The sequence below is a fragment of the Capricornis sumatraensis genome, chromosome 16 (assembly GCF_032405125.1).
Source record: "Capricornis sumatraensis isolate serow.1 chromosome 16, serow.2, whole genome shotgun sequence".
NCBI classification, from domain to species: domain Eukaryota; kingdom Metazoa; phylum Chordata; class Mammalia; order Artiodactyla; family Bovidae; genus Capricornis; species Capricornis sumatraensis.
The window spans coordinates 63,920,864-63,946,476 of NC_091084.1; the positions used below are offsets into that span (position 1 = coordinate 63,920,864).

General features: G+C 36.5%; 1 protein-coding gene across 1 annotated transcript in view; it reads right to left on the bottom strand.

The window, feature by feature from the left end:
- The window catches only part of CCDC73 (coiled-coil domain containing 73), a 110,220-nt gene that overhangs the window by 17,775 nt on the left and 66,832 nt on the right, over positions 1 to 25,613 (bottom strand). The window contains exons 9-13 of the mRNA XM_068988257.1: positions 21,961 to 22,089; positions 20,966 to 21,025; positions 19,392 to 19,493; positions 8,818 to 8,931; positions 3,959 to 4,093 (exon numbers count right to left, since the gene is read on the bottom strand). Coding sequence (XP_068844358.1) covers positions 3,959 to 4,093; positions 8,818 to 8,931; positions 19,392 to 19,493; positions 20,966 to 21,025; positions 21,961 to 22,089 — 540 coding nt within the window. The remainder of the gene's footprint in view (positions 1 to 3,958; positions 4,094 to 8,817; positions 8,932 to 19,391; positions 19,494 to 20,965; positions 21,026 to 21,960; positions 22,090 to 25,613) is intronic.

Genomic DNA, 25,613 nt, shown 5'->3' on the forward strand with positions numbered 1-25,613 from the left:
CCTTTCACAGCAGCATCTTTCAGGTGGAATCAACTGGAATTCCATCACCTCCACTAGCTTTGTTCATAGTGATGCTTCCTAAGGCCCACTTGACTTCACATTCCAGGATGTCTGGTTCTAGGTGAGTGATCACACCAGTGATTATCTGGGTCGTGAAGATCTTTTTTGTACAGTTCTGTATATTCTTGCCACCTCGTTTTTAATATCTTCTGCTTCTGTTAGGTCCCTACCATTTCTGTCCTTTATTGAGCCCATCTTTGCATGAAATGTTCCCTTGGTATCTCTAATTTTCTTGAAAAGATCTTTACTCTTTCCCATTCTACTGTTTTCCTGTATTTCTTTGCATTGATCACTGAGGAAGGCTTTCTTATCTCTCCTTGCTATTCTTTGGAACTCTGCATTCAAATGGGTATATCTTTCCTTTTCTCCTTTGCTTTTCATTTCTCCTCTTTTCACAGCTATTTGTAAAGCCTCCTTAGGCAGCCACTTTGCTTTTTTGCATTTCTTTTTCTTGGGGATGGTCTTGATCCCTATCTCCTATACAATGCCATGAACTTCCATCCATAGTTCATCAGGCACTCTGTCTATCAGATTGAGGCCCTTAAATCTATTTCTCACTTCCACTGTATAATCATAAGGGATTTGATTTAGGTCATACCTGAATGGTCTAGTGGTTTTCCCCACTTTCTTCAATTTAAATCTGAATTTGGCAATAAGGAGTTCATGATCTGAACCACAGTCAGCTCCTGGTCTTGTTTTTGCTGGCTGTATAGGGCTTCTCCATCTTTGGCTGCAAAGAATATAATCAATCTGATTTGGGTGTTGACTATCTGGTGATGTCCATGTGTAGAGTCTTCTCTTGTGTTGTTGGAAGAGGGTGTTTGCTATGACCAGTGTGTTCTCTTGGCAAAACTCTATTAGCCTTTGCCCTGCTTCAATCTGTATTCCAAGGCCAAATTTGCCTGTTACTCCAGGTGTTTCTTGACTTCCTACTTTTGCATTCCAGTCCCTAATAATGAAAAGGACATCTTTTTTGGGGGTGTTAGTTCTAAAAGGTCTTGTTGGTCTTCACAGAACCGTTCAACTTCAGCTTCTTCAGCAATACTGGTTGGGGCATAGACTTGGACCATGATATTGAATGGTTTGCCTTGAAAACGAACAGAGATGATTCTGTCGTTTTTGAGACTCCATCCAAGTACTGAATTTCGGACTCTTTTGTTGACTATGATGGCTATTCCATTTCTTCTAAGGAATTCTTGCTCACAGTAGCAGATATAATGGTCAACTGAATTAAATTCACTCATTCCAGTCCATTTTAGTTCACTGATTCCTAAAATGTTGACATTCACTCTTGCTATTTCCTGTTTGACCACTTCCAATTTGTCTTGATTCATGGACCTAACATTCCAGGTTTCTGTGCAATATTGCTCTTTACAGCATCAGACCTTGTTTCCATCACCAGTCATATCCACAACTGGATGATATTTTTTCTTTTGCTCTCTCTGTTCATTCTTTCTGGAGTTATTTCTCCATTCATCTCTAGTTGCATATTGGGCACCTACTGACCTGGGGAGTTCATCTTTCAGTGTCCTATCTTTTTGCCTTTTCATACTGTTCATGGGGTTCTCAAGGCAAGAATACTAAAGTGGCTTGCCATTCCCTTCTCCAGTGGACCACATTTTGTCAGAACTCTCCACCATGACCCGTCCATCTTGGGTGGCCTTACATGGCATGGCTCATAGTTTCACTGAGTTAGACAAGGCTGCGGTCCATGTGATGAGACTGGTTAGTTTTCTGTGATTGTGGTTTTCATTCTGTCTGTCCTCTGATGGTGAAGGATAAGAGGTTTATGGAAGCTTCCTGATGGGAGTGAATGACTGAGGAGGAAACTGAGTCTTGTTCTGATGGGCGGGGCCATGCTCAGTAAATCTTTAATCCAATTTTCTGTTGATGGGTGGAACTGTTCCCTCCCTGCTATTTACCTGGGGCCAAACTGTGGTGGAGGTAATGAAGATAATGGATACCTCCTTCAAAAGATCCCATGTATGTACTGCTACACTCAGTATCCCCAACCCTGCAGTAACCCTGCTGCAGGGTTGGTGGCTACTATTACTCTGATACAAAAACTAGACCAAAAGCACGAAAAGAAAAAAATGAACAAAAACTACAGATCAATAGTCCTCATCAATTCAAAACCCCTGACACAGCATTAGCAAATCTACCCATATATTACTGAGAAGGCAATGGCAGGCAGCCAACTCCAGTACTCTTGCCTAGAAAATCCCATGGATGGAGGAGCCTGGTGGGCTGCAATCTATGGGGTCGCTAAGAGTCGGACATGACTGAATGACTTCACTTTCACTCTTCACTTTCATGCATTGAAGAAGGAAATGGCAACTCACTCCAGTATTCTTGCCTGGAGAATCCCAGGGACGGGGGAGCCTGGTGGGCTGCCATCTGTGGGGTCGCACAGAGTTGGACACGATTGAAGTGACTTACCAGCAGCAGCCATATATTAAAAAGACAATAGATATCTCAAGAATGTAAGGTATATTTGAAAATCAATCAATGTAATTAATTGTTAACATTGACAGAAAAACCGAATAAAGAAAACAGAATGATCTTATCAACAGACACAGAAAAAGCATTTGACAAAATTTAATACCTATTCATGATAAAAACTCAGCAAACTAGGAACAGATAGAAATTTCAATCTGATAAAGAGCACATATAAAAAAAATCTATGACTAATACTGGGTCATGAAAATCTGCTGGAGAAGGGATAGGCTGCCCACTCCAGTATTCTCGGGCTTCTCTTGTGGCTCAGCTGGTAAAGATTATGCTTGCAATGCTGGAGACCTAGGTTCAATCCCTGGGTTGGGAAGATAACCCTGAAGAAGGGGAAGGCTACCCACTCCAGTATTCTGGCCTGGAAAACTCCATGTACTATATAGTCCATGGGGTCGCAAAGAGTCAGACATGACTGAGCAACTGTCACTTTCACATTCAATAGAATATGAAATGATGAAAGACATCTAAGATGAAAAGTTAAGCAATCATGTCCACTCTTACAACTTTATTTAACACTGTACTGAAGAGTCTTAGCTAGTGTAGTGCAATAAGTTGAGGAAAAAATAAAATGCATAGAGACGAAAAAGATGTAAAATTAATCTGCCTTAAATTCTCAGACAACATACTATGTACAAAGAACACCCCAAAGTTCAACCAAGAAAAACATACTACAATAATAAATTAATTAAAATGATAAAAGAATACAAAGTCAATGTACAAAAATCAATTTTAGCTCTATCTAATAGCAAGAAACAATTAGAAAAATTCATATTAACAATACTGTTTATACTAAGAGCTCAAAACATGAAATATTCAGGGGTAAATTTAACAAAATACTTGCAAGACCTATACAATGAAAACTACAAAACATTTCTGAGTGGTATTAAAGAAAATCTAAATAAATGCAAAGATATACCATGTCATGAATTATAGGTTAAGATATAAATTCTTTGTATATTAATCGATATATTCAACACAAGCCAAATTCAAATACCATAGACTTTTTCTTTTAGAAACTGATAAAACTGATTCTAAAAGTTATATGGAAATGCAAAGGACTCACAATAGCCAAAACAATTTTGGAAAAGAACAACAAAACTGAAGGAATTATACTGCCACATTTTAAGACTTTTTATAATGCTACATTAATAAAGTGTTAAATTGTCTATCCACAAATGTATATGCTGAAATTGAAGATTCATGTCCAAGAAATGATTCTTAATCCTATGTCATATTGTATAGAAAATTAATTTAAAATGTACTACAGACTATACGCTTACACTCATTTTTAAAAGTTGAGAAAGTAAAAATATAAACCATGGAGAAAATAATCAGTGATGGTCCTAATTTCTTATAAGAGCTTATACCCCACATACTTGAATTTTACCTCAAACTTCTTGTCTTCCTCAAACTTTTTCTGATCACATAATTCATCATAATCTTCTTGTAACTTAGTATGAGTTTCTTTAAGTGATGATAATTCATTTTTAATCTCATTAATTTCTCCATTAAGTTCTTCAACCTAATATATAACATTTAACCAAAATGAACATGTATATAAATAGTTGTCTACACAAATACTTCATTAACACAAGTGTTTAGAAATTGTAAACAATGAAAACATTCCCAAAGTAATTACTAATATTAAAAGCTACCATTTGTTGGGTTGTGCTGACTACTTCATAAACATAATTTCATACTCTTAAAAATCCTATGAGGTATTTTCAGCCCCCAATTTACAGGTGAGAAATGTGAGGCTCATAGATGTTAAGTAACTTGCCCAAGATCAGGTAGAAATAAAGTGATAGTCAAGATTCAAATGCAAGGCTAAGCCTAGGAGTTGTGCTCTTAAGCACATTAAATCACTTCTTGTTACAAATGAAAAATTAATTAACTTTTAATCATAAAAATTCTATAAAGGTTACCATTTCATTGCTTTCTTAAAGTTTTATTTTCTTGCTGCAAATTAGATACACAGATTTCAACTCAACTAGATGAAGAATATTGAGTACTAAGTACTACAAATAGAAACTGACCCTTCAGCCTAATACTTATATCTACAAATTAGTTTCTACTGGCTATAAAATTTTATAATCTTTTTCTTAGTGGGATTCTCCTTCATAGGAACCTCAAATGTGAGACAAAATAAGTTCCAGGAAAAAGAAAAATACCATTTTGTCATAAAATATTACAAAAGTTTCTCTCGAACAATTTTAAACTACCAAAAATCCTACTAATGCATGTAATTTTCCTTGTAGGGGTTAACAGACATGAGCTCACCAACTACTTTCCCTTCACCTTACCTATTTTAACCATCTTTTAACCTATCTCTGCAAGGTTCTTCTTCTCCAGGGCTCAACTCTTCATGTGTTCTCTATCCTGTCCTCTCTTATCTCCCTTAGAGACTAACTCAAGCAAAGATTGTTCTCCTGCTGCTGCTGCTGCTGCTGAGTCGCTTTAGTCGTGTCAGACTCTGTGTAACCCCATAGATGGCAGCCCGGGCTTCCTCGTCCCTGGGATTCTCCAGGCAAGAACACTGGAATGGGTTGCCATTTCCTTCTCCAATGCATGAAAGTGAAAAGTGAAAGTGAAGTCACTCAGTCGTGTCCAACTCTTAGCGACCCCATGGACTGCAGCCTACCAAGCTCCTCCATCCATGGGATTCTCCAGGCAAGAGTACTGGAGTGGGGTGCCATTGCCTTCTCCCTCTTATCTCCTAGATATTCTCAATTTTCCCCACTATACCAACATGTTTTCAGCCCACAAATATGCTCTTGTAATGACTGTAACTTTTTTCTTCTTGACTCAATTACTCTCTCTCTCACTTCTTAAAGTTCACTCTTGGTACTTTCAAATTCTAACCTCTCTTCACTCCTTAAGGGATTCCCTGGTGACTCGGATGGTGAAGCGTCTGCACGCAATGCGGGAGACCTGGGTTCCATCCCTGGGTTAGGAAGATCCCCTGGAGAAGGAAATGGCAACCCACTCCAGTACTCTTGCCTAGAAAATTCTATGAATGGAAGAGCTTGGTGGGCTACAGTCCATGTGGTTGCAAAGAGTTGGATACAGCTGAGTGACACCACTTTCTTTCTTTACTTTCACTCCTTAACAACCAGACTTCTGCCCTCATGTTCTACTGACTTTTTTTCTATTATTACCTGCAAATTAGCAAAAGGACTTGTTCCAAGTTTCATACCATTTAACAGCATTGTAGTACAACTGTGTAGACTACTTATTTTCAAACAGCCTCTTTTCTTCATTTCATGGTACCATTCCCTCTTCATCCTCCTACCTTTCTCACTGTTCTCATCAGGCTCCCTCTCCCACACTAACCACTCACGAAATTCTGGCATTCCCCAAAGCTCTTTCTTCCTTAGCCTTCCATAGATGATCTTATTATACCTTCAAATTTCATCTCTATGCTAAAAAGTCTTTAATCTCTATCTCATCTTCCAACCTCTTGCCTAAGATTAGATTCATGTTTCCAAATACATGATATGAATTTCAAGTCAGATCTCCTGCAGTCATCATAAGTTAAGCAATTTCCAAACTAAACTCATTTTCATCCACCAAATCTGCTTCTTCTTTCACATTCCTTATGTAATTTAGTGATATTATTCTGCTAATCTGTATAAATTATTATACTAATCTCAGACTCATAGTTGACTCCTTTCCCTTTTAAAATCCATTATATATAAAATGTGGTTAATCCTGCTATTCTATCTCCAGTCCTTCTTGCATCTATCTCTTTTCTCTGTATTCACTGTTGTTGTTCAGGTGCCCAGCTGTGTCCGACTCTGTGCAACCCCATGGACTGCAGTCCTCACTACTGTTGCCCTAATTCACATCCTCATGGGCTCATGGTTAGAATATTCTTCTTATTGATCTCTTCCCATAATGCCATTCTCCATACTACTGCAAGAGTTATTTTTCTAAGCTGCAGATCTAAGTCACTTTTCTGCTTTAAAAATCTCAATGGCTTCCCATTACTTATAAAATAAAGTTCAATTTCCTTAGGAAAAAACTCTTCAGAAGATGATTTCAACCTCATTTGCAATGTCACATTCTAGATCAGACCATTCATCGTTGAGAAAGCAGTTTCATGCCTCCATCATTATCCCCTTTCTTAAATGGAACACCAACAGAGTGGAACAAGAAGTACAGGAAGCAGGCACCTTCTGTCTGGTGAAACCCTATTCATCTTTCAAGTCCAAATTCTAGGGTCATCTTTTCTCTAAAACTTTCTCCAACCTAGTTAAACAATATGATTTATTTTGTGCTTTCACAGTAATTTGTTAATACTACTATTAATACTACTAAAAACACTCCATACTATTGTAGTTAATAATTACCTGTCTTTTGAGAGTGTGAGCTCTTTAATATATTAATCTTTGTATTTTAGGCACCTTTGAAAATCCAGCACCTAGAATTAGTGCCTAACACATAATAGATGCTCAACAAATGTTGTGAATTGAATTTCTTTTGTGACACCCCCTTTCTCTAAATAATTTCCAAACATCTCCACTTATTACTGTTTTACCTATAAATATCTATTGGCTATACAACTGGCCAAATAAAAGCAGGTACACATACCACATTCTTTATGACATTTCTATGAATTTTAAAATATATTGTCTAGTAATATTGTTTAATTTGTACAGTATCCTTTCACTATTTTAAAAAAAGAACAGCAGTATATATGATTTCATCTTATATTTGTTACTGTCTTTTAGTTTTTTAAAAACCTATCTTGATCTCACCTCAGTAGCAATACAACAATTACCCTTCACTCGAGAGTGGTGAAATGCTTACAAAGAGACAGAAATACAATTAAAGAGTAGATCTGATCTTCCACTCAAGAAAACTCCTATAGAACCAAAGCAGCTTTTAAAAAATTAAACTATGTTCTGTTTAGTACTGAAGGATAAAGTGAAATGAATGCAGATGTTAAAACTCCTAAGACAAAACCAATTTCATCCAAATTATAAACAGGTCTCACCAGGAAAGCTGAATGCTTATTTCTCTTAATTCAATTGACTCCTGCCCTCCCCCCAACTGCCCCAGGGGAAGAACATAGTTGAAATATCACTGGGAAAAATAAATGTTTACTTTTCTTATCTCAACTAATTTGGGGGGGCATGATTGACATATTCAAGTTTATAGTCTCGTTTTACATCATAGTTTTCCTTACCCTGACAGTACTATTTCCATGGTCTTTTAAACATCAGACATGAGACTGAAGTGTTGGGATGCAAGGCAGATTAGCTGAAGCTAAAATGAAAATTACTATGTTTGTTGCTTAATGATGAACTTTACCTATATAGGGATCATTAAGCATATTATAGTATTCTGATCTAATGAATTACAAAATACTTTTTGAGAATTTGGAAAAGCTTATCAAATTAATCAGTAAAAATCTGATCTCTCCAAAATACAAATTAAGAGAACATGTTAGCTGCAAATGGATCAAAAAATCAATAATTACTTTTATAACAATTTATATCAAACTCAACCACAGAATGGTATACAGATATATATTATTACAAATTATATTAATACAGTGTTAGAATTTTATAGTATAACTAGTATAATAGTTTAAAATATCTTACTTTCCCAAAATAAAATAGATAATAAATAGAACAACTGATTTTGGGTTCACCAGACTTTAAAGTGAACCTTGTATTTCACAACTTCATATCACTTTACACGTTTTATTATCTACTTCACTGAAATTAAAATTTAATGTAAAATAAAATAGTTGTGCTTTAAGGAAATAATCATGTTAATAACATAACAATTCTCTTGATAAAATGTTAATACTAGAGAACCCAACTACTGTATACATGTTCTAAACATGGCTTTAATATGACTCAATGAAACTGCTGAGGAAAGCTGAAGAGATCAGCTAACAATAATACTGATATAATTCTTTATTATAACCATTTATTAAAACACTATCAATGGTTTTATGAAAAGGAAAATTAATTTTTGTCACCTATGAAAAGTCATACAAAATATAAATACACACATGTGTATGTGTGGTTTTTCATGTATAAAGCATTACAGAAAATTTTATTAAATTTAGCTTTAAAAACAGTCACCTTTTAGAAATACAAGTGCAAGAAGAAAATGGGTCTGACTTTATTCCTATAATATTTTTGCAATATTTTCTTAGCATTTAATAGTTATTTTAAATGTCTACAACTACTTAAAATATTTTAAAATTTTACTATTAAATAAACCTACATGCTTCTTCCAGGTTCCTAGTGCCTTCTCATGCTCATTTTGAAGATTAAGGAACTTTTCTTCATTTTCTTTTACCTTCTCCCTTTGCAGCTCATTATCTCTTTCAAGGGTCTGCAATAAAATTAATTATCCAAAAAATAATCAATACCACATTAATGAATTTTGATGTGTTTTATGTTGCTTGGACCTTTGCTTCTAACATGCTGAAAGTGCCATACAGATCAGTGATAATGTGCTATCTCAACAATAATTTTCATAAATTAACAGAAAGGTGCTTATAGTTTAGTTAACAGGAAATAGGGGGAGGTTATGAAAAAGAAATGGCTATAAAAGGGTATAAAAACATTGCCATTATTCAGTTTCACTGCATAAGTTTTAATGTACTGAAAAAAGTAATATAAAGTACAGCACTGAAAAATATGAAATGTAGCATAATCCAGCCTAACCCTACTAAAATTTTTTAACTACCACAGAATATATTTTCCCTATCTGCTTATTTCAGAAATTAATTGGCTGTAAAACTCTTAAATACAATTAAAATTTTAAATTTCAAATTAATACTTTTTTAGTAGAACTTCAGTATTCACTAATTAACTTATTACTTCATAAATTAACATATTATATATAATCACTACCACACTCTCCTCTTCCCTTCCCCAAAAAACCTTTAAAGAGTAAAATTATCACTGTTTTCTAAGACAAAGGTTTAAAAGATATTAAACCAGTATCACCAATATTATTAGGTTTCTTCATTGTCTGCTGATAATCCAAGTAAACTTCTGTAAAAAGACAAATAGTAAGAACTCTACCTGCATGTCTAATATATCTGGAATTTTTTTGTTAATCTGTTTATCATTACTAAAGCCAAGTACATTCAGGGTCAACATGCAAGCCACACAAAGGATTCAGAAAGAAAAGGCAAAGTTTTCCTTTACTGGTTTTCCAGCTCTCCCCACCAGAGGTAAAGTAGTTTCTTGTGTATCCTTTCAAAAATTGTCTATAAGCATACAAGTATATATCTTTCAAAGCGTACTATACATACTCTGTTGTGCTGCCATTGGCTTTTCTAAAAATATGAGTAATATGTCTTGCTTAACTTCCATATCACTATTAAAGATCTCATTTTAGAGGCTTCACAGTATTTCAACTATTTAAAGAGTCCTCAGTTACTACATAGAATATCAATATGTGATGACATAATTATGCAAAATTTTGAAAACATTTGATAAAACAATTTTAACACAAAGATTCTCCTCTGGCTCATAAAGAACTATGCACTTTGAGAGCACTCAATGAATACCTATTTTGACTGTCTCTACTTTAGGACAATGTAAATATTTTTAAAGAAGTCATGATTTAACCTTGATTTATAGGTAACATATGATAAAAAGTTTCTAAATATTTACAAGGGTATTATTTAATAGGTGCTTAGTACTTTAACATTCTAACAAATATTTACAATATCTATTTATATTAGTAACACTATTTTAGAAGACAGACAAATCAAAAAATTCAGAGAAGATATGGGAGAGTATACCACACAGTATCCTAGTAAAAATAAATGACCAAAAGTATTATGTTCTTAAAAAGCACATTAGATAAATCAGTCATTTCCGGACTGTAACTATATCCCCCATCTAAAAGAAAGTGCCTGTATCTGGTATTCTCTCAGTTTCCATGTTTTGGAGACATGCCATCCTTATCCTACAATGTGAACTGACTGTTCTTTCATCCTGCTACACTGATCTGGCAATCTTTGAGAATTTCCTTTTTTCTTCTGTGGTGGGTCTCCTGTCTTCTAGATCCCATGATTTCCTCCTGGTTTATTCCCTTGTCTTGGTAAAGCAAGCTCTTACTTTTTGATAAAGCAGACAAATATCATATTTTTTGAAACTTTACATGTCTGAAAGTTATGTTTATTCTACCAATACTTGTTTGGCTAAATACAGGACAATTCTGTTTTGGAACCTCTGAAAGCATGGTTATATTATCTTCTACCTTCCAGGGTTGCCAATGAGAAGTTTGAAGCCATTATATTCCCATTCTCATTTTGGATCCTTCATAGGTGACCTACTTTTTTTGCACCCCCCCCAAGAGAGTTTTATAATTGTCTCTTTTAGTATGAAATTTCATAATGATATGCATTGGTGTTAAGTAAAACAAACTCAGATCCGTCAATTCTGGGTTACTTTCCTGCATTATCTCTTGGATCATTTGCTCTCCTTCCACTATCTCTGTTCTCTCTGAAACTCACCAGACCTCTTGAACAACCCCCTCATTTTCTTCCTTTCCTATTTTCCATCTTCTTGTCTTTTGGTTCTACTTTCTTAGATTATTTTGATGTTATCTTCTAAACTTTTCATTGCACTTTTTATGTATGCTAATATATTTAAGGGTTATATTTTATTCTATGAATGTTTTTTAGATCCTAAATTACTGTTTTCGGATTAAGAAATATATTTCTCTTAACTGAGTATATTTTCTTAGCTTCTCCAAGTTTTTTTTCATTACCCTATTTGTTTTGTCTGTTTTTCACGCTGGAGATTTTCAAATACCCAGTGATCCTTAACCGTTTGTTCATATTTAAGAATGAAGTATTAAATAGCCAGCTAAAAGTTTTATCAACTACAAAGTTTTGTCACTAAAATGGTGGCTTCACTGTGTATTGATCTGGCTGAACTGTTTCATCAGGAGAGCTTAATTGCAGGTTAGTTGCCACAGAATCTTCCATTCTGCTGCCTGGAATTTACAAGGCTAACTGTCCTCCAAATGGGGAGACTGCTTGGAGGCTTCAGAATTCAGTGTATAGGCTTTCCAAACTATTTTTAAAGTAATACTCTCTGTACTGTGCTAGTAAACTAGGTCTCAATAAAGCCTGATTTGTAGCATTTGCCAATCTCTTTAAAGTTAAAAAAAAAAACAAAAAAACCACCGTGGTTAATTCAAGCTACCACTTATTTAAACCAGCTTACAAAATGACAACAGCTCTAATAACCAGCTCTCCCTGGTACAAACTGCCTCCAGCACACCACTGAATCTTTCCAGTGTCAGTTGCTCCTCAAACTCTCCAACTAGTTCTCTATCTTTTGCCCAATAGAAGATAGGGAGTGACTGTGCAGACTAGGGAGAAGAATCTGAATGTGCAATAGCTTTCCACGCAGACCTTCTAGTTACTGGCTCCAGTTATGCATCTTACTTTAGAGGCACATGATGCTTGCAATTCCTGCTCATTTCTGTTGCTTTAACTTGGGTTTCTACTTTCTCTCATTTGCTGAGTAAATGACTAATTTTCCATTTGGTTCCTACTTTTAAAACTTTATTTTTATTGTTTCTTCTTCCATTTCTGCATTCTTGTGGTTTTTATGTCATTTTATTGCAGCTTCAGAAGGAAATATAAGGGAATGTATAGGTTCAATCCAATTTGTTTAACCAGAAGCCCTGACCTGGCAATATTTGAACTTGCAGAGTCCGAATTTACTCACTGTTAATCACCCATTAATTTAATAAGATTTAATGAGCCCCTATTATGTGTCAGAAACTTTTTGGGGCTCTTATACTATATTAGTAAAAATGTTAGTATTTTTATGGAATTCATATTCTACCAGGGAATTATTTGGTATTATCTGCAGGCAATGGCAACCCACTCCAGTACTCTTGCCTGGCAAATCTCATGGACAGAAGAGCCTGGTGGGCTGCAGTCCATGGGGTCGCAAGAGTCGGACACGACTGAGCGACTTCACTTTCACTTTTCACTTTCATTCATTGGAGGAAATGGCAATCCACTCCAGTGTTCTTGCCTGAAGAATCCCAGGGACGGGGAGCGTGGTGGGCTGCCGTCTCTGGGGTCGCACAGAGTCGGACACGACTGAAGCGACTTAGCAGCAGCAGCAGCAGCACCTGGATTAACAAGTTTGAAAACCTTCTCTGACAAAATATATATTGTGGAAAATCAAAATAAAACCACTAGTTAATGCTTTAATATACCAAAAACTAAGTAAATTATTCTGGTTAATACTATGTTAACACTATGATTATAGCAGCAAACTAAATAAATAATCTTCCTAACACTATGATTACAGCAGCATAACTATACTTTTATCTGGACTAAACTATAATTAAATCACAGTAAAAAATATTCTCCATCTTGAGAATTTAGGTCTTCTATGCTCCAAACTGTACTTTAAAAAAAATAAGAGATGACAGCATGACTGCAGAGCACTGAAAAACAGTAGGCCATTATGAAGAGTAATGATCCCTTTTAGTACAGGTGGAATTAGAATGCTCCCCAGGAAAACACTTAAGATATCTATCCAGCATAATCCTCAGCAACAGTTCAACATTAATATTTTGTTATACTATATATCAGTGGTTCTCCAACACCAGTCTGTAAACAAGAACTGATCCATGACAAAAATCTCACTAGTCCATGGCAAAAAATGTCAATGTAAGGTCATTGAATGTGTTTTCTTATACAGGACTGTCCTTTATCTGATATTACATCCTTAATATACTTTTGGTGTTAAAATGTTATCTTTTATAAAATGAAAGTGATGATAGATGGTACTATTTTTTAATGCCCTTAACTGTTAAAATAAAAAGCAGACAATTCTATCTTGTTCTTGCCAATACTTTGTTTGAAATTTCACTATATGAAATCTAGCTTCTCTATGTACTATCAAGGCTTAGGCAATAACTGGTTTAGTAAAAAAGAGAGGCATTTGGATTATCTAAAATATTTCCATTTATAGCTAAAAATCCTGTAAACAGTTATTGTCATCATTAACTCAAACTATTAGGTTGGTGCAAAAATAAGTATGGTTTTGCACTGTTGAACTTTGCCATTTGCTATTGGAATACATTCTTAAATAAATGTGGTTGTTATACATTATTTTGATGTGCATTTCTTGCTTTATGTTTTTTGCTAATGAATTATTTGCTGTTTAGTTTATATGTACTTTAGTCTACAGAAATATGGAAATGATGTTAGACAAAAAGCAAATTCAAGAAATTTTTCTTATTTGAGTTCAAAACAGGTCACAAAGCAGTGGAGACAATCACAACATCAACACATTTGGCCAAGGAACTGCTAATGAACATACAACGCAGTGCTGGTTTAAGAAGTTTTGCAAAGGAGACGAGAGCCTTGAAGATGAGCATAGTGGCCGGCCATTGGAAGCTGACAGCAATCAACTGAGAGGATCACTGAAGCTACTACATGAGAAGGACAAAGAACTCAATGTTGACATTCTATGGTCACGTGCCATTTGAAGCAAATTGGAAAGGTGAAAAAACTCGGTAAGTGGGGGCCTCATGAGCTGACTGAAAATCAGAAGCATTGTTGTTTTGAAGTGTCCTCTTCTCTTATCTACACAACAACAACAAACCATTTCTCAATTTGGATTGTGATGTGCAAAGAAAAGTGGATATTATACAACAATCAGTGACAACCAGCTCAGTGGTTGGACCAAGAAGAGGCTCCAAAGCACTTTCCAAAGCCAAACAAGAATGAAAAAAAAAGTCATGGTCACGTTTGGTGATCTGCTGCTGGTCTGATCCACTACAACTTTCTGAATTCTGGTGAAACCATTACATCTGAGAAGTATGCTCAGCAAATTGATGAGAAGTACCGAAAATGACAATTCCTGCAGCCAGCATTGGCCAACAGAAAGGGCCCAACTCTTCTCTGTGATAATGCCCAGCTGCATGTGGTACAACCAACATTTCAAAAGTTGAACCAATGAGGCTACAAAGTTTTACCTCATCTGCCATATTCACCTGATCTCTCACTGACTACTACTACTTCAAGCATGTCTACAACTTTTTGCAGGGAAAAATGCTGCCACAACCAGCAAGAGGCTGCTTTCCAAGAGTTTGCTGAATCCCAAAGCACTGATTTTTATGCTACAGGAATATACAAACATCTCTTGTTGGTAAAAAATGTGTTGACTGTAATGGTTCCTATTTTGATTAATAAAGATGTGTTTCAGCCTGGTTACAATGATTTAAAATTCAGAGTCCAAAACCATAATTACTTTTGCACTGACCTAATATATACATTTATAACTACCATAGGCCCTGTAGAATTCGATAATACATAAACATTGGATTTAGAGCTGGTGAAGGACAATTTTTAAGTTGTGGTCTTTGTATAAGTGATTCAGCAAGAGTGGCATTTCCAACAGATCTAGGAAATATATCTTAACAGTGTAACGTTGTAGAAATAGTGCTGGAGCAGAATCGAGACAAAGATTTAATTCTGGTTTCGCCACTAATTTGGGGCCTTGAACTATCCTGCTTGACTTGTGGATCTCTATTTCATCACAAAATGAAATGGTTGGATTGGCTAATCTCTAACATTTTGTTCATCCTAAAAATCTATGTTTCATCTCCTTTAAATGGATTAGGGGACAATCCTGGTAACTGCTTTCATCAAGAATTTGAATAAATTACTTCATATGTTTCTTGGAAGGTTTAACACCTTAGGGAAATAATCCCCATTAAGCACCTATAGGGTGGGTAGAGGAGGTCAGTTCAATTCAGTCGCTCAGTTGTGTCTGACTCTTTGCAACCTCATGGACTGCAGCACGCCAGGCCTCCCTGTAGATCACCAATTCCTGGAGCTTACTCAAACTAACGTCCATCAGGTTGGTGATCACATTTAACCATCTCATCCTCTGTTATCCTTTTCTCCTCCTGCCTTCAATCTTTCCCAGTATCAGGATCTTTCCAATGAGTCAGTTCTTTGCATCAGGTGGCCAAAGTATTGGAATTTCAGCTTCAGCATCAGTCCTTCCAATGAATATTCAGGACTGGATTTCCTTTAGGATGGATTGGTTGGATCTCACTGCAGTCTAAGACACTCTCAAGAGTCTTCTCCAATACCACAGTTCAGAAGCATCAACTCTTCAGTGCTCAGCTTTCTTTATAGTCCAACTCTCACATCCATACATGACTACTGGAAAAACCATAGCTTTGACTAGATGGACCTCTGTTGGCAAAGTAATGTCTCTGCTTTTGAATATGCTGTATAGGTTGGTTATAGCTTTTCTTCCAAGGAGCAGCGTCTTTTAATTTCATGGCTGCAGTCACCAACTGAAGTGATTTTGGAGCCGAAGAAAAAGTCTGTCACTGTTTCCATTGTTTCCCCATCTATTTTCCATGAAGTGATGGGACCAGATGCCATGATCTTAGTTTTCTGAATGTTGAGTTTTAAGCTAACTTTTTCACTCGGAGACTCTTTCACTTTCATCAAGAGGCTCTTTAGTTCTTCACTTTCTGCCATAACGGTGGTGTCATCTGCGTATCTGAGGTTATTGATATTTCTCCTGGCAATCTTGATTCCAGCTTGTGCTTCATCCAGCCTGGCATTTCTCATGATGTACTCTGCATATAAGTTAAATAAGCACAGTGACAATATACAGCCTTGATGTACCCCTTTCCCAATCTGGAACCAGTCTGCTGTTCCATGTCTGATACTAACTGTTGCGTCTTGACCTACATACAGATTTCTCAGGAGGCAGTTCAGGAGGTCTGGTATTCCCATCTCTTTAAGAATTTTCCACAGTTTGTTGTGATCCACACAGTCAAAGCCTTTGGCGTAGTCAATAAAGCAAAAGTAGATGTTTTTCTGGAACTCTTGCCTTTTTCAATGATCCAGCAGATGTTGGCAATTTCATCTCTGGTTCCTCTGCCTTTTCTAAATCCAGCTTGAACATCTGGAATTTCATGGTTCACGTACTGTTGAAGCCTGGCTTGGAGAATTTTGAGCATTACTTTGCTAGCATATGTTATGAGTTTAATTGTGTCATAGTTTGAACATTCCTTGGCATTGCCTTTCTTAAGGATTGGAATGAAAACTGACCTTTTCCAATCCTGGGGCCAATGCTGAGTTTTCCAGATTTGCTGGCATACTGAGTGCAGCACTTACACAACACCATCTTTTAGGATTTGAAATAGCTCAACTGGAATTCCATCACCTCCACAAGCTTTGTTCATATTTGCAGATTACTGGACTTTATGAAACTTTTAAAAATCTTTTTTTGGAGTAGGTGAAAGGGTTAAAAGAAGGGGGAGTTTTGGCTCTAGCATAAGTTTTCCCTCTCTGCCTTCCAGGTGAAATCTGTACAGTATTGGGGGGGCAGGCAAGAGAAATGAGTGAGGCAAACCTCTTTACATAACTAATCACAGAACATCAATGGTGAAAAGATAGTGTTTCACTGTTCAGGTTAAGTTTGGCTTTGTTCAGTGAGGATGGATTCAGCATAATTTCTGGGGCCAAATGCAAAATTTAAAAAAAGAAGAGAAAAAAAAAAGCTAGTAAAGATACTGATACTAAACCTTTTCTTTTCTCTATGGTTCCTCCATCTCTCTTTCTCTCTACCCCTCCATTTTTCTTCGTATCCACCTATCAAGGTGCTTTTTATTTTCTCTTTAATGTCCCCTGGGATAGTCACAGGCCAAAGACAGATCCTCACAGATGCCTAAGGGCCTCACCACACAACTTAGCTTTGAGTTCTACCTCCTGCAAGCTACAAGACCCATGTATTATGTTCTTTCTGAAGTTGGGGAAGTTAGCCTCTCCATCCCATGGGCCCTCTGGCGTTCTGGCTGAAGTTGGGGAAGTCAGTCTCTCCATCCCATGGGCCCTCTGGTAGATGGGTAACCCCCAAAGGATTGCAACTGCCAGGCAGGGATGCAGCTCACTACCCAGATTGAGGACTCACTTCCTGCCAAGACACCTACCTAATGTGCTAGGCATGGCCAACCTAGGGAAAAAGATGCTGAAGGGCACATGTACTCAACTTAGATGACCCTGCTACATCTAGGCCTCCACCAGTGTGGGGTGTGCATGCTAAGTTGCTTCAGTTGTGTCCCTCTCTTTGTGACCCTATGGACTGTAGCCTGCCATGCTCCTCTGTCCATGGAATTCTCCAGGCAAGAATACTGATTGCCATGCCCTCCTCCAGGGGATCTTTCTGATCCAAGGATCAAACCCACCGTTCTTATGTCTCCTGCACTGGCAGGCAGGTTCTTTACCACTAGCACCAGCTGGGAAGCCCAAACATTGGTAAATGACAACAATAGAACACACAGGCCTCTACCCACCAATGTGACCCAGCCAACATAGAGTGATGGCAAGATAGGAGCAGGGAGGATAAGGCTGTGCAGGGCCCAGGGCACAAAAGGGCAGAAGAGACAGTAGCCAAGAATGGTCCCTTGGATGCAATGGGAGGCTGGAGAATGCCAAAGCTGGGACTTCAAGCCCTGGTGCAAGCTCCATTTTACCATCAGACTTAATTTACAAAGCATACATTTAAATATAAAAGTTAATAAAAATGTCAAGGAAGTAACCACAGAATATTAAACCTGAAACTCGAGGCTCCTCTGGCTATCAGCCTTATGCAACTGCACTGGTTACATTCTCATGAAGCTGGTCCAGGCCTCTGCTGATGGTGGTCTTTTCATGGGAGGTGAATATACTTTTTTGGGAAATGTTGAGCTTCATGTTTCATTATCAAGAATCCCTTCAGAGGGGCACAAATATTTTCCACTGGCCACCACAGTGGAACATGTCCCCAACTCCTCTTGAGTGGGACATCCCATCACTTGGCAGTTTCTGCTCTTCCACTAACCACTACGTTCCTTCATGTGAAGCCAAGGAACCACCGTGTTCTTGCTTATGACCCTTCTAGGGCCATACCGCATTAGAACAAGCATAATACACACTTCAAGTCCCCCTGGAACAGATTCCTCCAAAAACTTTACTCCTTGAATTTTCTAGACTAAAGCTGGGCATCAGTCTAGACGTTCTTGGTACACAACTTCCAAACTTCAAGAAATATACACTGAATTCTCCCACAAAATGAATCTGTCACAATTTACTGGCAACACCACAGCGAACCTTTAGATTTAATAGCATCGCAAGCATCCATCTAAAAAACTAAGATGGCAGTCTCCCCTTCTTGTACCCCAATTTTTACATGATTTTCCTATAGACTCCTTCATTTTGATTCATGAGGGGAAGACATCTCTCTCAACTAGGGATGTAAGAGAAAAGTATCACTTAATCCTCATTCCCAAAACACTTCCATAACTTCTTCCTCTCCTCAATCACTTTCTTATACATACTGGGAAGAAGATGATGGGGTGATTGTTGTGGCAACAGGACCAGTTCTATCATGTTGTGAAAAGGGATCTGCCTCCCACCCCACTTCTGAAAGCTCACTGATTCCTCTCCTAGAACGTGGTATCATTTGTCACCTTTTATTTTCAGTTTTGAATCTTGGCCAAAATCCTAAGACACAGAGAAAAAATACCCAATCTGTTACAAAATTAAATCAATTACTTGATAAAATGGAACGTTTAACTAGTGACTTAAATGCTAAAAAAAAAAAATGCTCATTTCTTCAAACACTGATACCAAGTTGATGAAGGAGGTCAATACTTTACCCCTAAAATTAAAAATGATCTCAGATAGAGCTGGACATATGAAAGCAACAGGTAAAGTTCATCAGATGAAAATATGCATATATATATATACACAATCAGGATATGTTTTATATATATATATCCTAATTATTTTCTTTTATCACCTTCACTTTTTCTTCCATTTCAGTATTAGCTTGAGTCTGTTGCTGAAGTAACTGCTGCAATTGTTGGAAAGAAATGATGATACCCTTTAAAAAAGTATAAATATGATATATTAATTGAAAAAGTTTTAAGGCAGTAGGTATGTTTCTAAACTCACATTCTTAAAATATTTCTTCTAGTTTCTTATTCCAGTTTAATTTCAATGCCATAATAAACAATATACTGAAATAAACTAATGGCACATTTATTAATATTTAATGCTTTGTATTGTATGAGCTCTTACAAAGTACTATTTCTAAGAGTTCCTCAAATAATTAACAAAGTTTTTGAAATGGGCCATGGATTCTGAGACACTACTGAAAAATGTAAAGTATTCAAAACAAAACTATTGTTGGCTTTCTCCTCAAATAGTAAATATATTGCTACTAAAATGGCATAGTGCTAATGGGCGAGAATGGCCTGGTACGCATTCAGGATCAAACAGAGAAAAATCAGAAGAGAAAAAAAAAGAAACAGGAGAAATTTTATTTGTATATCTTTTTTTAAGAATAGAATAATTATAAATATCAAATTCAAATGAGAATATAATGTCCTATTAAAGCATGCTATAAGCATAAATACATTTCAATAATTATCTGCTAGAGTACCAGCAGTCTAAACTAAGGAAAACAGTGATTTATATTTATATATTTTATTTATAAATTATTTTAGTGTAATCTTTTTCCAGCTTTATTGAGATATAATTGACATATGTGTAAGCTTAAAGTATAAAATATGATGATTTGATACACATATTTATTGTGATATAATTATCAAAATAAGGTTAACATCTCTATTACCACACATAATCACCAATTTTTTTGTATGTGGGAGAACATTTAAGATCTACTTTCTGTACAAAATAAATAAGCTACAAGGATATATTGTACAGCACAAGGAATACAGTCAATATTTTATAATAACTTTAAATGTAGCATAATCTATAAAAATTTTGAATCACTGTTGCATAGTTAAAACTAATATAACGTTGTAAATCAACTAGACCTCAACTAAATAAATATTTTTAAAATAAGAATATGTCTTCAAAGTCTCATTTAAAAAAAACTCCACTCTCAGCAACTTTCAAATATGACATCATGCTGCACATTACATACCTAGAACTAACTCATTTTACAACTGGAAGTTTGTACCTTTAGATGACCATCTCCTCATTGCTCCTCTGATTTTTTTTTTTTTTTTTTGGCAGTACTTTACAGCATGTAGGATCTTAGGTTCCCAAACAGGGATCGAACCTTTACCCTTTGCATTAGAAGCATGGAGTCTTAACCACTGGAACATCAAGGAAGTCCCTGATTTATTTTTTAATGTGAATACAGGTTAGACTTGGTTTAAAAAAAAAAAAAAAAGGTACATATGTAATCCATTCAATATACACTAACTGAGTGTTTACTGAGTGCTAGGAATTGACCTAGGCATGATTCCATTTGTTGTTTATTTTCCACACTGTATTTGGTTTTCAGAATATTTACTGACTTCCAAAATATCTTAGGATGCTTGCCTGTTTTTCTTCTTGAATACAGGTAATCTCTTCATTGATCTTCTTATTTAATTCCAATTCCTAAAAATTTGAATAATTTTAAAGTTCAGATACAAAATTCAGCAAATTATACATTCAATTCAGGACTTAACAAATTCAGGAGTATCATGACCTATTTTTACTCCAGAGTAGCAATGTTTGTCTACTGTTGAATTAATGATTCTAGTGAACTGAAGATGGTGTTAGATATTCAGTACAGGCTGGTGCAAACTTATAAGTAGTGATAATGTTGAAGACAACAAAATTTCTCATCTCCAAAAGGTTTCCTGAAGATATCATCATGCCAGATGATTACCTGAAAGTGAAAGTGAAGTCACTCAGTCATGTCCAACTTTTTGCGACCCCATGGACTGTAACCCTCCAGGCTCCTCCATCCAAGGGATTTTCCAGGCAAGAATACTGGAGTGGGTTGCCATTTCCTTCTCCAGGGGATCTTCTTGACTCAGGGATTAAATCTGGGTCTCCCACATTGCAGGCAGACTCTACTGCTGAGCCACCAGGGAGTATCACCTCTAAAAGGAATTGTAAAGTGAAAGTCACTCAGTCGTATCCGACTCTTTGCGACGTCATGGACTATCCAATCCATGGAATTCTCCGGCCAAAATACGTGAGTGGGTAGCCTTTCCCTTCTCGAGGGGACCTTCCCAACCCAGGGATTGAACCCAGGTCTCCCAAATTGCAGGCGGATTCTTTACCAGCTGAGCCACAAGGGAAGCCCTGATTACCTGATACCATAGTAAAGTGAAAATAAAGTGGTTATAGATAAATTTTGTTGATAATGCCAAAAGGTATCTAGCAATTTTTCAAAAATTCATGAAATCTTTCTTTACTATGTATATTAACTTTACAAAGAAGGAAAAATTTTGTATTATACTCCTCTTATTGAATTGTTTATATAATCTCACAAATTTTACAAAAGTTTTAATTTTATAAACAGGATATATTTAAATAAATACCTTTTTGAGTCTTTCTTCAAGTTCTTGAAATTTTTGTTCTTTAATTGTTAAATTGTTTTCTGCTCCCATCTTCTGTTGTTGACATGTGACTTTGGTCTTTATCAAGTCTGAGGTTACTTTTTTAAGTTCCTTAACATAAAAAACATCAAACAGAGAATTCAGTATAAATATTTCATTAAAGCAAGGCACTTTTCCGACAGTTTTAAAGTTCATTTTAAACCTATTCTACTACAGTCCATGGGGTTGCAAAGAGTCGGACACGACTGAGTGACTAAGACTGGCCCATTAAGGTCTATTTTCCCTACTTTCCTTGCAAGATAATTAGCCAACGTGGTAATGCTGTCTGTGGTTACAGAATAGGCAAACACAATGACACAAAGCTAGAATGCATGACCTTTGTTCTTAAAAAGAATACACTAACTAAATGAACTAATCAAACAGAAGTAGGGTGTTTTCCCTGATGACTTATTCAACAAAAATCTCCTAAGATAAAAGATTATCAATTCCCAAGTTATTAGCAGCTAATAAGAAAAATTTATTTAAGAAATAATTATAATATAATGCGATGAGTGTTTTAACAGGAAAAGTTTAGCAAAGTACAGAAGTTTAAAGGATGAAACAGTTTGGATGAGGGCATCAAGAAGGCATTACACAGGACAGGGGTATTTAAACTGAGTCTGTAAAGATAAATTTTTGAAGAGGACAAAAAATGAGTAGATATTCCAGGCAAAAACATTCAGAAAAGTACAGAAACATGAAAGGGCATGGTATTTTTCAAGGAAACAGAACTAATATGATATGACCAGAACTAGTATGTCATGGGTAAGAGGGAGGAATTTAAGACACTTGCTCCTTGGAAAGAAAGCTTTGACAAACCTACACAGTGTATTAAAAAGCAGAAACATTACTTTGCCGACAAAGGTCCATATAGTCAAAACAATGGTTTTTTTTCCAGTAGTCATGTATGTGAGAGCTGGACCATAAAGAAGGCGGAGTGCTGAAGAATTAATGCTTCTGAATTGTGGTGCTGGAGAAGAGTCCCTTGGACAGCAAGGAGATCAAATCAGTCAATTCTAAAGGAAATCAACACTAAATATTCAGTGGAAAGACTGATGCTGATGCTCCAATACTTTGGCCATATGATGCAAAGAGCTGATTCACTGGAAAAGACCCTGATGCTGGGAAAGATTGAGGGCAAGAGGAAAAGGGGGCAACAGAGGATAAGATGGTTAGATAGCATCACCAACTCAATGGACATGAATTTGAGCAAACTCTGGGAAATAGTGAAGGACAAGGGAAACTGGTGAGCTACAGGCCATGGGATAGCAAGAAGTCAGACATGAATTAGTATCTGAACAGCAAGTTTTGACTAGAAATTTGGCAAAATTCAAGTATCAAAAGATTTGTAGGCCAAGCTAAAGAGTTCTAATTTTATCTTACAGACAATGAGGAATTAACCACTGGAGGATTTTGGTTAAGAGAATGACATAACAAGATGTGCCTTTTAGAAAAATAACTCTGGCATCATTACAGAGGACAGAATTTATGGGGATGTAAAAGAAGTCTACATTGTGCAGTTACATGTTCATGGAGTTTAACAGACACATCTGAATACATTTAAATCCAGAAATACCAACTTCTGAGGGGGTATGTATTCTATAGTACTGCTGTTTTGTTCAAGGATCTGATTTTCTTGATTACACAGCATCATAACCAGAGATCAAATTGCCAACATCTGTTGGATCATAGAAAAAGCAAAAGAATTCCAGAAAAACATCAACTCCTGCTTCATTGACTACACTAAAGCCTTTGACTGTGTGAATCACAACAAACTGAAAATTCTGAAAGAGATGGGAATACCAAACCACCTGACCTGCCTCCTGAGAAACCTGTATGCAGGTCAAGAAGCAACAGTTAAAACCAGACATGGAACAATGAACTCGTTCCAAATTGGGAAAGGAGTATGTCAAGCTGTATACTGTCACCCTGATTATTTAACTTCTATGCAGAGTACATCATATGAAATGCTGGGCTGGATGAAACACAAGCTGGAATCAAGATTACCAGGAGAAATATCAATAACTTCAGATATGCAGATGACACAACCCTTATGGCAGAAAGTGAAGAGAAACCAAAGAATCTCTTGATGAAAGTGAGAGAGGAGACTGAAAAAGTTGGCTTAAAACTCAACATTCAAAAAACTAAGATCATGGTATCTGGTCCCATCACTTCATGGCAAATAGATGGGGAAATAACGGATAAACAGTGACAGACTTTATTTTCTTGGGCTCCAAAATCACTGCGGATGGTGACAGCAGCCATAAAATTAAAAGATGCTTGCTCCTTGGAAGAAAAGCTGTGACAAACCTAGACAGCATATTATAAAGCAGAGGCATTACTTTGCCAACAAAGGTCTGTCTACTCAAAGCTATGGTTTTTCCAGTAATCATGTATGGATGTAAGAGTTGGACTATAAACAAAGCTGAGCACAGAAGAACTGATGCTTTTGATCTGTGGTGTTGGAGAAGACTCTTGAGAGTCCCTTGGACTACAAGGAGATCAAACCAGTCAATCCTAAAAGAAATCAACCCTGAATATTCATTAGAAGGACTAATGCTGAAGCTCCAGCACTTTGGCATCTGATGCAAAGAACTGACTCATTAGAAAAGACCCTGATGGTAGGAAAGACTGAAGGCAGGAGGAGAAGGGGATGACAGAGAATGAGATGGTTGGATGGTATCACTAACTCAATGGACATGAGTTTAAGCAAGCTCCAGGAGTTGGTGATGGACAGTAAAGCCTGGTGTGCTACAGTCCATGGGGTCACAAAGAGTTGGACACAGCTGAGTGACTGAACTCCCTTTGAGCTTTGAAAGCCCCCAACAGAAGCCAGAAATGCCAGATACTAGCTTCAGAAACATGAGATCAGGTGCCGCTAATCAGCAACACCTATCTTGGATACTGGATCAGGAACTAGTTGGTAGATAGCAAAGGCCATGCTAGTCATGTCAAGCCTCCATGAACAACAGTGATACTCCTGTAGCAGTAGCAGTATCCACTATGGTCAACAGTGATGGTATAAGCAGTGTAAAACAGCTTAGTGGTAGAAGTTGGTTTCATGCTATGGTTCTGGATATACATTCCCTGGCTGTCGACGGTTTTCCAAGTCTGAGATGAACAACATCCAAATTTCTTTGCTGAAAAAAATCATCTTACATTTAAAAATCTTGATTAGTACATTTCAATTTTAAAAAATGAAATTGGTTCATTAGGGTGATGAAATTATAGGAAATTTTTATTTTCTTCATTTTGTTTTTTAAGTATTTTCTCTTTTTTTCTAAAATAAACACATTTCTCATGTATCAGTTTTTGAATAGTATGTAAAGCTATTGAAACAGGTGCAATCACTTCACTTTTAGTAAAAGGAAAGATGACAAATGACTGAGTTCTAAAAAAGTCCAAGATTCATGGATTACATAAGCTGCTAATATAGAAACCTGAAGTCAACTGTGGGAGGAGTGAAACCAAGAGAGTGTGGTATCAAGGAAGCTGAAAAACGAGTAGCAGAAAACTGGGCTCTCAATACCTCCAGAATTCTGTAAGTTACCGCCTTAGCCACCTAGACAGAAACTCACCTGATTAAACCTCTTTGG